Consider the following 15,681-nt stretch of genomic DNA (forward strand, 5'->3'; position numbering starts at 1 on the left):
AAATAATTAATTTATGTCGGAGTTTTATATATCACAAATTTAAGAGAAAAGGTCAATAAATAATATATTCAAATTTAAAACAAAAAAAAAATGCCTTTTTTAGAAATTTACCTGTAAAGTCCGAAGTTTAAAACCTTTTTTTAAAAAAAAAAAACACTTTTTTTTTTTTTTTTTTTTTTTTTTAATAAAACCTTGGTCCTTGCTCCTTTAATTGAAAAAAAAAATTAGGGCTTGAATTACATTTTTCGAGGAGTTATAAGCTTGGAAAGATGGGGTGGAATTTCTGACACTGCTATCGGTAAACACTGTATGGTTTTCGAACTGAATAAACATGTTACATTGAATAAAAACACGAAAAATATGTCCAGTTTGGTAGAAAAGTAACTTATCTTGCCTTTGATAACATTTTCATTTAATTATATTAAATAAACTTCAAGTTTACTACAAATCAAATCGTGTTCCTTCACTTTTTAAAAATGTAATTTATAAGTAATTAAAGAACGCATTCTAATCTTTAAAATCTATAATACAACAAAATATTCAATTGCTTATAATACTTAAACAAACAACTTGTTTTATTATTTTTTTATTATTAATATTAGATGAGTTTCAGTATAAATCATCGTGTTCTTTCTTTATTTCAATCCAATTTTGAAGTTTTGTAACGCTGTCTGTAAAAAATACTGTTCATTATTGACAGTCTAAGAGTTCCACATATCTTGCTTGTTGGGACCTCGGCGATGACGTCATTTTTTCAGCTGGCCGGCCATCTTTATAACGAAGGCCACGGTTATATGAAGGTTTATGAAGCAAAATAAACAGGTGCAGGGAAGTGGCGTGGTATCTGACCTAGTTTTGCACTGCAAGCCAGATTATTCGCTTTCGCTTTTCGAAGATGCGGTGAGCTGATAAAATTCGGACTCATTAAATACACACGCGACCTCCGTTAAGTCGTTATTATGATTTAGACACGATATAAGAAGTTTTAAGTATAAGCGAGCCTATCCAGAAGGCTGAGGAAAAAAAAACCTTTTGCGGACATACACGAAAACACACACACAAACATTTTCACTTTTATATATATACATTAATAAACATACAATCTTACTTAAAAGATCCCATTTTTGAATACTAAATGATTTTAAAATATATATTTAGAAATCAGGCGTTAATAATTTTTTTCTATGGAAGGCCGATGCCGCAATAATCTTTTTGCATGTCGCTGAAAAAAAATGCTTAAGGTGTTTTTATCAGACTTTGCCCAGGAATCTTTACTTGCATCTTTGCTTCACTTTTTTCTCTTTATTTAACCAAATTCTTTTTTTGTTTTCTATAGGATTTTGAAAGTTAAATTTAATTATAATAATGAACCAAATTGCGATGAAACTATAACTAAATTTTTTTTATTTTTTTTTAATTTTTTTTTTTTTTACGTGGAGATCACTCGGGGATGAGGGTTATTGCATGTACAGTAATCAATGGGATAGTATCGTAGTAATCATTAGTATTGGAGATTTGATAGTGTCTGAAGGAGGTGGTTCATGAGGAATTTGTTTATGTTGGACTTGAAGATATCTAAGTTGTCCATTGGGAAACAGGCAAACGGAAGAGAGTTCCACAGTTGTGCACTTCTAAGAAAGCTTTGCTCATGGAATCTACGCTTTGATTTAGGCACAGATAAAGAGTGGGGAAAATTAATGACAGTGGTGGTTTCAGCTAGACGGGTGTTTATTGTGAAAGATTGGCAAGGGGGGACCAGAGATTGGAGCTCAGACGAGCACTTTCCATGGAAATAACGATAAACCAATGACAGGCTCGCAACGTCTCTTCTGTGGGAGAGAGGTTGCAGGGAAAAGAAAAGGGCATCCCCCACTAAACCATGATATGTTATGGTAACATTGTTTTAATCTCTGTTCATGTTCTGTTAATTATTGGGTGCAGTTTCTAAAATGCATTCTTTTGGATTTCATTTGTTAAATTCCTTGTTAAATAGGATATTTTATTTAATTTTATGGAATTTTTTATTTCATTGAATGCTTTTCATGATTTAAAAAACAAATCAATGTAATTCACATTACCACATAACCAAAAATCTATATGGTCACATGTGATGTAAACATGCAACTTTATGAATAGATATTTTAAGTAATTAGTCCATTTAAGTAGCATTTCTGTCAAATTATCTGCATTTCTTTTTCTTTTAAATGAAACCAAATCATTTATTCATACTAAATACTTTTTTTTCTTTCTTTTCAGGAAGGAGCTTTGACTCAGTTCCAGAAGACTAGCGATAAAACTGTTACCCTTGGTTACCGTTTGGATTTAGTGTTCCATCTCATTCGAATTGGTCTTTTTTATATGGATCATGAACTTATTACGAGATATTTGGAGAAAGCACAAACGTAAGTTAAATTCTTTTCACCAACTTTTTCAACTTCATTGCAGTTGAACTTGAATAATTATAGAATATTCTGAGTTTATTCAACAAGAATTTGGAAGCGACCATGTTGTAGTCGGCTAAAAAGGCAGCCTTGTGATATTATGTTCCATGGATGGGTAGTCTCTAGAAAGAAACTTTTCATATAGAAGTTTCATATAATCCCTGGAAATATCTGGACAGTTTCATACAGTAGTCTCTGGGAAGAAACTTTTCATATAGGTCTAGGTACACAATAAGAAAATTATTTACAGTGATTATAGCTAGAAAAGCTTTTGGTGTGACTATTTTACAGATCGAACTAGATATTGAAGCTTGGTTGAGCAGCTCTCATGGAAATAACAATAGAGTAGAGAAAGACTAGCAATGTCTTTTCAGTGGGAAAAGATCTGTAGGGAACAAAATAAAACATCCCTAATTAGATTTCAAAATCAATTTTGCATTTTGTCAAGGCAAGAAAGAGTACTTTGAGCACCACCTCCCCAGATCTGGTAGCTTAAATGATTGAAATTTTGTCAGGACCACTTGCCTTGCTGGCATGAATGTTCTTAATAAGTTTTGCAACATCCCAATGTTTACAATCACAAAGGAAAAATCTGGAAGTAGACATGATGCAATGTTCTTTGCAAAAAGTTTGGCTTTATTGGATGCTGGTCTGTTGATAATGGTTGGAATTTAAGTCCTAAATCTATTCAGAATCCTGTTGTTTGCCAAAATTTGGGAACTCACCCTCTGTTCAAACACTCTAGATTTAACAGATTATGCATAGGACTTTTTTCATTGTCTATAACTCTTTTTACACTGATTGCAGGTAGTTTTAAAAATGGAATTATTTCATTGAAATAGTGATATCTGATTTGCCGCGTTTCTTTTAAAAATGACATGAAGAGGAATTTCTTATCTGAAAGATCTGATGCTGTCCCAATTAGCTTCCAAGTATATTGAAACACTTTTTTGATGGAAAGGGAGTGTGGAAACATTTTTTCAGGAGTTGTAATACGGAAAAAATGTTATGTACAATTTTCTTTGCAGTATTTGGTTGCAAGTACTTAAACTTGTGGGATCCTGGGTATGACCTTAATCTGCATTTGATGATGAAGCCTCAATTTGAGAACTTTAGGGAGTATGGAGTTACCCCTTTCATTACGATTACTCCTAGGCCCACCTTGTCTTGAGTTGTAGAGCCTGTCATGTACCATCTATGAGTTAGAATTTGCTCTAAACTGTCTCGGGCATCCATGGGCAAGGTGTTAGCCTCTACCTCAAATTCATATTTTCCTACCCTCTTCACCTTTTTCTTTTCTGCCAACCATATTTCCCAACTCAATCAACTACTCTCTCTTCCCAACTATCCTGACAAAACTGCGTCCAGTTGTGTTACACCAAATACAGCAGCTTTGGGTAGCATAGTTATCCCTTGTTTAACACTGCTTCCAGGTCCACTCTGACTCATGGTAGTACCTTTCAGATCTGCATCTATGAGTTAAATAAAAAGTATCGTTTACAAATTTTTTCTTACAAAATGTCATGAAAACAAATTGACAAACCAATCCTATGCAAAACATATCTGATGTTGTATAAAATAAATCAATGGCAGTTAGTACTCCATAAAATCCAACAACCAATCAACCAAACTTTTGATATAAAAATCAATAAATTAAATTTGTTATATTCATTTTCATGTTATAAATATGGACCAAGTAAAGAATAGATACCCTGTAGCAGACGCCGCCTGGCGGTGCCCGGCGCACATTTCAACTAACACCGGTGATTTGACCTTGACACGCTCGAATATTCGCCAGCAATTTTTAAAAAAATATATTTACAAAACTTTAGAAGATTTAAAAGAAAAAGTATATATTTACAAAACATTTTTTAAAGTAACAAAATGAACGTATTTAAATATAAGATATAAATGGGTGTCACTTTCTGTTTCGGATTTTTGCGACTAAGATTGATTTTTTATGTGTTTTTTTGGGTTTTTTTCTGTCTGCGTTTTTAAGACAATTCAATATTTATTCTTTAAAACATTAACTTCAGTGACAATTAATATATTTTGAAAATAATATTTTTAAGTATTAAATTTTGATAAATATTCGTGAGCAAGATTTTTTTTTTTTTTAAAATAAAAGATATTTTAATAAATGGATGTCTTTCTGAGTGCGTTTTTAATATATTTACAGAACTTTTTAATAACTTTTAAAATTTCGATGTTTGAAAAGCAGTTCATAATATATATTTCATTATAAAAGTTCTATTTTTGTTTGATAAAAAGAATAAAACAGTATAAAAAAAGCAAACAAAAAATAAACAGTCCATTAAGTTCAAATAAAGACTGTTTGAATAAAACTTATAAAAAAATAGGTTCATTCTATACGGTTTTGGCCATTTTTTTTGTACGTTTTTAATACAATTCAATATTTATTTAAAGTGCGATGTATGTCGGTGGTCAGTGAAGGAGAAATCCTTCTAGGCCGAGGCAATTTTTATGCATAATAAAATCACAAGTATAAACAATCGAGATTTAAAAAAAAATATTATTTTATTCACATATCTTTTTATAACTTTTATTTTCATAAAGATGAAATGTAGTATCACAAGATAGAAATCTTTTTATAATTTTTATTTTTATTAAAAAAAAACGCAATCAGAAAGACACCCATTTATTTAAATATCTTTTATTTGTAAAAAAATCTTGCTCGCGAATATTCGTCAAAATTTAATATTTAAAAATATTATTTTCAAAATATATTGTCGCTGAAGTTAATGTTTTAAAGAATAATTAAATAAATATTGAATTGTCTTAAAAACACATGCAGAATCCTCCCCCCCCCCAAAAAAAAACCTCGATACATAAAAATTAATCTTGGTCGCAAAAAATCCGAAACAGAAAGAGTCATCCATTTATTTAAATATCTTTTATTTAAATACGTTCGTTTTGTTACTTACTTTAAAAAATGTTTTGTAAATATATACTTTTTCTTTTAAATCTTCAAAAGTTTTGTAAATATATTTAAAAAAAAATTACTGGCGAATATTCGAGCATGTTTGCTATTTGACGTGTTTATAAACAACTGACGCCATGTTCTTGTGCCAATGTCAAGGTCGAATCACCGGTGTTAGTTGAAATGTGCGCTGGGCACCGCCAGGCGGCATCGTCTGTTACAGGGTATCTATTCTTTACTTGGTCCATAAATATTTATCTAATCTATATGAATTAAGAATTTTTTAATTTAAAAAGATATTCCTTTTCTACCATGATGTTCTATACTACATGCCACTTAATTATGCAGCTAAGAAGCGGGACTGGAGGTCTGTTGACAAATGTTTGATTTGCAGAGATTTTTTTTTAAGGAAATTTAACTTGCTATATTTAAAAATAAGATGTGTTGAAAGATAAATAAATGAATATATTTATGTAGATTATATCTTTTACCGGGCATCTCGATTAGCTCCTTGTTGTTTTTTTAAATACTTATCAGTTTCCACAACACAAAAATATCTTTCAGCACATCATTAAGTATGGGTCAGAATGTTAGTCTATGTATTTTCAAATATACTTGTTTCAATTTCCTTATAAAAAAATCAAACATTTGCCATATCTTCGACTGTGCTTCTTAACTGTGCTATAAAGTAACCTGTTATGTAGAATACCATGTTTCCTATCCTTTATAACAATAAATATGGTACCGTAATAATTGAATGTGACTTTTAAAGATTATTGTAATAACATTTTTTTTTTAATTGTCTGTAAACTATTATCTCGCTGAAACTTTAGTCACAGTAAAAAAATAGCTGAACACTTTCAATGCAAATTATTTCCACTCTCCACCTACAACACTAAAACATGTTTCACAAAAATATTCTTATGTTTATACTTAAAAATATTATTACATTTATTCCATTATGTGATGTCTGCTTCTTCCAAAATGAGGGTAGCAACCATACCCCCCCCCCGCCTTTCCCATAAATTTTCTACTCCCATATTATTCTTCTAAACCATGTTTTTTCGTATTTGGATTTTTCAGACTACTATTCTGATCTTGAGCATTATTTTTTACAATGTTTCAGTCAATGTTACTTTCGACCTTCTTCAGGTATATTTAGTTGTACCTGAGGAATCTGTGCAGAATTTCAAACAGAACTCTTTATTTAATCTATGGGGATAGCATAGTCTCATTTTGTCAGTCATTTGGATAATATCAAATGTTAATTCACTGCCCTCATAGCATCAGCCAAATAAGCGTAATGGTTAGAAGCACCGACTGTCATTTGGGCGGTCGGGTTTCGATCCTGGCTTGAGGTAGTTATCTAGCCGCACTGATGAGCTGTGAAACGGCGAAACAGTACTGTATGTGGATGACTATATATATATATATATATATATATATATATATATGTGTATATATGTGTATATATATATATGTTTTTAGTATTTACTTCGACAGTGCCCGATATGTAAGTAGAGTTAATAACTTTTCAAAATATATATGGCAATTAAGTTAAATAGAAGAATATTCCACGTTTCATTCTCATAAGGATTTGTCAGGCTATTGCATGGAATCGATGTTACTTCATGTTTTTATATTTACCTGTGGTACTGTTTGCTAGTCAGCCAATCAGATTCTTTGCTATTCACATGCCTATTTATCATAGTCCATGGCACATGTTTATAAAGCAAAGGTTCACGAGCTGTAATTCACCTAAATACTAAAAACAGACACACAAAATTTTATGTAGATATATAAAATAACAATAATTAGCTCCTCAAGCAGTTGAGCACTCATTAGAATTTATTTCATCACATGATAAAATAAATAAAAGTTAACTTCCAAACATTGCTTAAAAACATGCCAACACCTAGTAAGCATGTATACATATGAACTAATATGCCAAATGCGATGGCGACCACACTTCCTTAATAAACATGAACAAGTACATACAAAAGAATACTACAGATTCAAAAGCCTAAAAAATACAAAGCTAATAGAACTTAATTTCGAAAATAATCTCTTAAATGTAATTAAAAATGTAGAGTTTAACAAACAACCCAACAGCTTTTAAAAACAATTACACAACATTGTTAAACATAAAAAACTCTGACAAAATCTTTGAAACTGGAAAAAACTAGAATTTTTTATAAAATGGATAAATGAGTATAACAAACTAATCACAGAAAGCAACATAAAAAAACGACATACAAAAGAACACAACTTCATAGACATAATGAATGCTGAAAGTAAACTAAAAATTAGCAACACAGTTAGTAAGCTAAAACCTAGAGAGGTCTACATCTTATTTAAAGACCATAAACCTAGTTTTAACAATAACCCTTGCACTCGCTTAATTAATCTGACCAAACCAGAAATAGGTAGAATTAGTAAAACAATCCTTTCTAGAATAAGCAAGAAAATAGAAAAAGACATGGAATTAAACCAATGGGTGAATACTGCCAAAGCAATGGATAAGTTTAAAAGTAACAAAAACAAATTCACTTTCTTACAATTTGATATCATGAACTTCTAGTCATTCATATCCAAGAACTTTTCAACACAGTCCAAGAGTTTGCCGAGATATATACTGATATATCCAAAGATGAAATTCACATAATAAAAAAAAAAATGTAGATCAGTATTAATAACCAATGGGTTAAAACAAAAATAACAAACTCATTTGATCTGGTCCTAGGTTCCTTAGATTCTGTAGAAGCATCAAACCTTATAGGATTATTCATTTTATGTACACTTGCAAATATGCTTGGTAATGCTGATATCAGCTTATAGAGATGGTGGATTAGTTATAAGAGATTCTAACAAAATCAAAGGGGAAATATTTAGAAAAATAATGCATATGGAAATGAAAAAATTAGGCCTAAAAGTAGTAAAAATAACTAATTTCTTAGATGTAACTCTAAAATACTTTTGAGCCATACTTAAAAGATAATGCTAATCCAATATATGTAAACCAAAGTAAACCATTCCCCATCAATCATAACAGATTCCTAATTTTATTGATATTAAACTGAAAAAATTCTAGTGACAAAAAAAGTGCTTAAGAAGTCCAGCAACATCTATATATATAAAAGCGAAAATGTGTGTGTGTGTGTGTTTGTATTTATGTATGTTTGTGTGTCTGCTAAAAACTTTCGACAGACACAACAAAAATTCACAAACTTGGTCTCATATGAAAGCCCCACCCTCCAGATGACAAATATCGAAAAATCTGCCCAAAGTGACCATCAGAATGCGTCAACTGATCGATTTTCTGCAGGGGGGGGGGGCAAAAAAGTGACATTTTAATGTTAAACATTACATATTTTTTAATCGATTTACAACTGCCCCCAAAAATACGGCCGCCAACTCTTATACATAAAGTATAAACGCGGCCGTTTATTTTGGGTCAACTTGTATTTAAAACCCGCTGAGTCATGTCACGTGATCTTAACGTCAGCAACCTCTAATGGCTGTCGGAATTTACAATTTAAAAATGTTGTTATCTGTAAAAAAAAAAATTAATTAAAGCTAAACTATGAACTTCTACGCTATGGCAACGTTACCAAAGTTATTACCACATTCAAAATAGGTAGATACGATAGTTAAATGAAAAATAAAGTAAAAAAAAAAATTAAAAAAATACGCTTACAAAAAATATTAACGATCGAAGTTTTTTTTAAAAATAAAATCAGCCAGACGCCATTTTCCAGTCTTTAGAGTAAGGCAGACGAAGTGAGAGAGATGTCTAGACAGATTCGACAGGGGGGAAGGGTCAACAACGCATGCGTCAGATGACGTCATGACCTGATTTACTTTAAATAGTTGATAAACCAAACAGACTTTATATACGCCGCTTTAGCGCAGGTAGTTAAGGGCTTGGTTCATTATCTAAACGTTTTGGGTTCGAATCGTGGTGTGAGATGTTTTTTTTTTTTTTTTCGATTTTTTAAATTTAAATATTGAACCCTGTATTATTTAAGCCATTTTTCACGTAACGTTCGTTCGTTTGCCTTATGTTATTTTTTTTTTGTGTTTTACCCCCCCCCCCCCCCCCCCGCTTAATTAAAACGTTTTCTTTTCTTACTTCGTTTATAACAATGCTTACATCGTCATCGTCGTAATGCTCGACGACTTTCAAACATCTTTCACTTCTGGCTGGCCGATTTTATTTTCAAACTTCGCCTCGGGTTCAGCTTTGATCCTACCCCCCCCCCCTACGGGTCATGGATTTTCGCCAGATCGGTATCATTTTAAACTTCCAACCTTCGCCTGACAAATATCGAAAAATTGGCCAAAAACGTTAATTGCTTCACCCTAAAATGATCAGTTTTCTACAGGGGGGGGGGGGGTCAGCCAAAACCGTCCTCTCATGACGATTCCACTTCTACGCATGCGTCATACGATGTCGTAACCTGTTTTTCTTTAACAAAAAAAGAGAGAGAATTTCATGGACGTTGTCTTAGCTCAGTTGGTTAGAGCGCGGCCTCATTACCTAAAGGTTTTGGGTTCAAATCGTGGTGTGAGATGTCTTTTTTTTCTTTTTTTTTTTTTTTTGATTTTTAAAACTTTAATATTGAAGCAGGGTTATTTAAGCCATTTTCACGTGTTTTTTCAGATTTTTCTGTTTTTTTATTTCGCTTATTCTTAGGTTTTTATTAACACCCCCCCACCTCCGCCCGGCCACACACACTCAAAAACACCCGGGCAACGCAGGGTACTTCCCGAAGCAGGGTTATTTAAGCCATTTTTCATGTTATTTTATTTATTTTTTTTTTTTTTAAACGTTTAAACGTTCGTTTTTCTGTTTCACGTTTTCTTTATTGTTCGTTTGCTTTACGTTAGTTTTTTTACTTCGCTTATTCTTAGGTTTTCATCAACACCCCTCACCCCCACCCAACGACACACACCCAAAAACACCTGGGCAACGCCGGGTACCCCCCCCCTGCCAGTCTTTAATAAAAACAACTTAAAACTGTCTTATAGTTGCTGTGAAAACTTAGATGATAATTAAAGCACATAATAAAATATTAAATGGTAACAATAGAAAAGAAAATAAACAAAATGAATAATAAAGTAACCAACATAACTACAAAAATAACACAAAAAAAAAACAAATAGAAATAATGATGCAAATCCTAATAGAAATAAAACACTAGAAATGAGCAAAAAATTGTAACTGTAAAACTCGCTCTGTCAACTATGCAATAAATGCCTAACCAAAAGCATTGTTTACTAGGCCACAATATTTGTTAAAGAAAACTCTAATAATAAAAAGTATGATGTAGGAATGACCTACCTAAATTTTAAAAGCAGATATTATGACCACAGAAGTACATTCAAAAATGAAAAACGCTGAATAAAAACAGCATTAGTGAACCACGACTGGGATCTGAAGGAAAGTGGACCAATAGAGTGGAAAATAGTACTGCAAACCAGCTTATGTAGAAATGTAGATTACTTGTGTAAACTATGTTTAGAGTAGAAATTAGCTATCCTAAATTTAAGAGAACCCTCAAAATTTATTAAACTGCGGGAGTGAAGTATGAAACGTATACATACACAAAATAAACTTTACTTTAGGATAACAACACAAAAAAAAACATAAATAAAAATAGTAAGATTAATAAATAATAAACAAATAGTTATAAAATAAAATTTAAGTGAAAAACATTCAGATTAAAAACTAGGTCATATCCCAGCATAAAGGAAAGAGAAATCCATCTTTTAATAAAAAGAAATAAGAAGCAGGTGAATTAGAAGTGAATCCTTGCCTGATAAATGTGCGCTTATTGACTACAATAAATGGGTGTATGAATAACTGGATTAGCTAGTCAGCCGATCAGAATATCGGCTGACTAGCAAACCCAGCAACCCGGGGATATATAAAACCTTGAACAGATATCGATTCCATGCAATAGCCTGATAAATCATCATGAAGATGAAATGTGAAAAATTCTGTGTAGCTTAATTGCCATATATATTTTAAAAAAAAACATTTTCTAATTTTTTTATTAATAAGAAACTATTTAGTGTAAATGTAAAAAGGCTAGGATAACTAAGGTGGAAGAGTAAAATGTTGCAATTTAATGTTAGTTTAATTTCTTGTAAAATGATTTTCTTTTTTGTAGGTTAATAGATGAAGGTGGAGATTGGGACCGACAGAATCGTTTGAAAGTCTATCGAGGAGTATATTGTATGTCAATACGTGATTTTAAGAAAGCTGCTTCTCTCTTCTTGGATACTGTTGCCACCTTTACTTCCTATGAACTCATGGATTATCCCACCTTTGTAACCTACACAGTGTTCTGTTGTGTCATTGCACTAGGCCGACCAGAGCTAAGAGAAAAAGTGAGTTGTTTTTTTCTTTTTCTATTAAACATGGTGACATTTAATAACATAACTGTAGTCAGTTAAGTAAAAAAAAGCATACTTTCAAGAAGTTAATGTCTGATTAATAAACATTATTTTTATTTTTTTTACTATTTTCATTAAATACTCGACAGCTTTTTGCTTATTGGGTCACACATTATCATAATTAGCTAGTATTTATATTAAAATTCATATTTATAAAATGTCCATTTGCAAACTACAATAAGATTCTAATTTTCTGTTAAGTGGGCTTGTTATTGCTTAGAAAGTTAATATTTCAAGTTTCATCGAACTCAGTTTCACTTATATAGCTTGGGTTGACATTACTTCTCCCAATTGCAAATCTGTTCTCTCTGTCAAGGATGCAATGCAAGCTTTACACAAAGATTTATCAACTTTTCTCAGGTAAAATGTTTATAGGGAATTCAATGATGAAAATCTGTTACATAAAGTAGTTATAGTTATGGTTACATAAAGTAAAGTTATGGTTATAGTTAAAAAATTGTGCAGGAGTAATATTTATTGCTTTTGCCAAGGACCAAATTTTCTTTATTGCTTTCTTTTTGTTACAGTAGAACCCCAGCATTAAAACTTATTAGGTTGATGCAAAAATGTCATTTTTTGACGTTCAACTTCTAAAAGATCATAACTCCTTTCATAATAAACTTAATTAATCAAAATAAGAACCATTAGAATCGACACATTTTTGCCAACGAGAAACAATTTTATTTGGCATAAAAATCCGGAGTTCTGGAAGTGATGAAGTAATTGAAGCCGATTCAGCATCATCTCAGCTTTTGAAGCATTTTTTGTGCAAGAAGTTGTTGAGATGCTTGAAAGTGATAATCGGTGGGCGAGAGGTCCAGTGAATATAGCGGATGAGGCACATTTCATCAATTTGTCTGCAGTACTTCTCCACCGTAATCGTTTCGCCCGGATTCAAGAAACTGTGATGGATGAGATCGGCTGCAGAGCACCAAACAGTCACCATAACCTTTTTTGGTGCAAATTCGGCTTTGGGAAGTGTTATGGCGCTTCTCCGGCATCCAACCACTGGGCTGAACGTTGCCGGTTGTTATAGAGGATCCCCATCACATCACAATCCGCTCAAGAAATGGGTCGTTTTTGTTGCGCAGAAGAAGCATAGAAGACTCCTCAAAACAACAATTTTTTTTATTGTTCAATTCATGCGGCATCCATTTATCCAACTTTTTGGACTTCCCTATTTGCTTTAAATGGCAAATAACTGTTGAGTGGTCAACCTTGAGTTCAACAGCAACTTCTTGTGTGTTTTTGCAAAGATTAGCTTCAATTAAGGCTTTCAAATGTTCGTGTCAACTGCCGTTGGGCGGCCGTGACCATCTTCATCTTCGAGGCTCTCGTCACCATTACGAAATTTCTTGAACGGCCGTTGTACTACACGTTTGTTAGTGGTTCCTGGGCCAAACACATCATTGATATCACAAGCTGTCTCAGCAGTTTTTTGGCCTAGTTTGAACTGAAACAGGGAAATCGTGTGGATTTGAAAAGCCTGCAAAATTGAATGAAGAGATTGAAAACAGTAACGAATAACATGATTTGATAGAGCAAAAAACATGCTTCAAAATGATATATAACATGGCTATATATATATATATATATATATATATATATATATATATATATATATATATATCCCAATGAATTAATTCAAATCTTCTATAATATAAATCTCACCTGTCTGTTTAAATGTATGTATGTATGCATGTCTGCCTAAAACTTTTGACAGAGGCGACGGATTTTCACGATCAGTGTCGTTTTAAAGCTCGACCCTTTGAACGACAAATATAAAAAAATTAGTCAAAAACCTTAATTCTTTCACCCTCAACTGGGCACTTTTCTACAAGGAGGGGTCACTTTTTTCGCTGATATTTTCGAAAGTTATTCCCTCTTTTCGATTGACTAGCTTTAATTTAAACCTTTGCCACTTCCAGTTTGGTAATGGATGCAATGGCAAAGACATCACATTTTTTTTTTTTTCTCACATTCTTTTCCCTCGCTTGCGATACAGGTTTAACCTGCCTGCCTACTACCACTTTTTTTATAATTGTTTGCTCAACACACACCTCCCAAACACCCGGGCAATGCCGGGCACCCAGTCTAGTCATATATAAAAGTAACATGTGAGAAAATATTATTTTTGCACCAATTAATAGTAACAAAATACAGTACACTATATAATACACATAACATAAATAACACTATAAGGTGAGGCAAATACCATAACCAGGGACCGAAAAAAACATTGTGTTCCACATTGTAACCTGGAAAAAAAAAAACATATCTTTAGGACCACAAGTTACCAGAGGTGATGTCTTCAAAAAGTAATATTACTGAGGAAAACGGGTTAAAAGAAAGATGTTATGCAAACTTGAACTCTTTTATTTTGTTAGCCATGTCTACAGTATAGGGTGCTATTTTTTTTTATTTTATTTATTTATTTCAATAATTTTTATGGCATTTGCTTTGATGTTAAACATCTGTAAGAAGGCATATTTTACTTGAAAATTAAAAATATTTATCCAAGATCCAGTGTTAAGAGCATTACTCAGGTCCTTATTTACTCCCAGGCAACACCAATTTAAACATTTTCTTATTGGCACTGTTTATCAAGGCTAAAAGCTATTCAATGATAAGGGTTACTAATTTATAGGGACAGCTTATGACCAGTGTTTATCAATATTAGTTTTTAAGAGGATCATGTTGTAACCCTCAGGGAAGTAGCCTTGAGGAAATGTGTAAGGTATAAATTTTATTTTTTTTATCTTTGGTATTGATAAAATTTTCTTATGTTATAACATTTGTTTTTCAGGCCATCAAAGGTTCCGAAATATTGGAGGTTCTTCACAGTTTACCGAAAATGCGAGAATTTCTTTTTTCCCTTTATGACTGCCATTATGCTACATTCTTCAAAGTTCTTGGTAAAAATAAAACATTTTCATACTTTATAATTTATTCTTCACATTTTATTAAAAACAATCATTTGAAAATATTTCTTTCTGAAAAATCTTTGCTTATTATTGTATGAATTTGCATGCAGAAACTTGGGCGTACTTCCATTCTGAATGCATAACTTGAACATTTAATTACAAAAAAGTCATTTACAGTTAATATTTCAATCACACTTTGCTTTTTGCAACATGCATGTGTTGTAGTCATCTTGCTTGACTGAAGGCAGTTTTCTTATCATAATTTGACATGCTTCTTGTATAAATTATTCAATTAATTCAAACCAAAATCTTAGATGATGTATGATTTAATTGCCGTGGTTGTCCAGTAAGCTGCAGGACAAACAAGTGGCTGGATAAAGAGTTATTTTAAGCTCATTTTACGTTCTTCCCAGCTTAAAAACACCAACTCTCTGTGATGTCTGATCTTTACAATGTAATGCCGAATTTATCTGAACAAATATATTTCGTTAATACTATCAAGTATACGGCATAATCACGTTGACACACTGGTTCTCATCAGATCACATAAGTTAAGCAACGTTGAGCTTGGTTAGTACCAGATGGCCGACCATTTGGGTATTCTAGGCACTGTATGTGCTCTCCACTTATCTTGGCATTTATTTTCAGTTGTCCTGTACATACACTTCACTTACCACTGGTATATAACAATGTTGACGAAGGTGTGGTTAGAGATTGCACATCTCCTTCCACAAAAAATTTCACGCGCAGGCACCCCTACATAGGTATCCATAGTCTGTCAAAGATTTGAAGGAGCCTGTTAACTGTTATACTATCAAGGGTACCCACCAACAAAACACAATCATACAATATGGTGTTGATTAAAATCTGTCACTCATGGTATACAGTTGACATGCATGGTGGAACGATAAAA

The 15,681-nt window shown here is 32.2% G+C and overlaps 1 protein-coding gene across 1 annotated transcript in view; it reads left to right on the top strand.

The window, feature by feature from the left end:
• The window catches only part of LOC145249604 (26S proteasome non-ATPase regulatory subunit 6-like), a 40,570-nt gene that overhangs the window by 17,612 nt on the left and 7,277 nt on the right, over positions 1–15,681 (top strand). Inside the window, exons 3-5 of the mRNA XM_080111314.1 lie at positions 2,257–2,402; positions 11,559–11,778; positions 14,651–14,759. Of these exons, the coding sequence (XP_079967440.1) occupies positions 2,257–2,402; positions 11,559–11,778; positions 14,651–14,759 (475 nt within the window). The remainder of the gene's footprint in view (positions 1–2,256; positions 2,403–11,558; positions 11,779–14,650; positions 14,760–15,681) is intronic.

The sequence above is a fragment of the Euprymna scolopes genome, chromosome 28 (assembly GCF_053919585.1).
Source record: "Euprymna scolopes isolate OS-2025 chromosome 28, ASM5391958v1, whole genome shotgun sequence".
NCBI lineage: Eukaryota > Metazoa > Mollusca > Cephalopoda > Sepiida > Sepiolidae > Euprymna > Euprymna scolopes.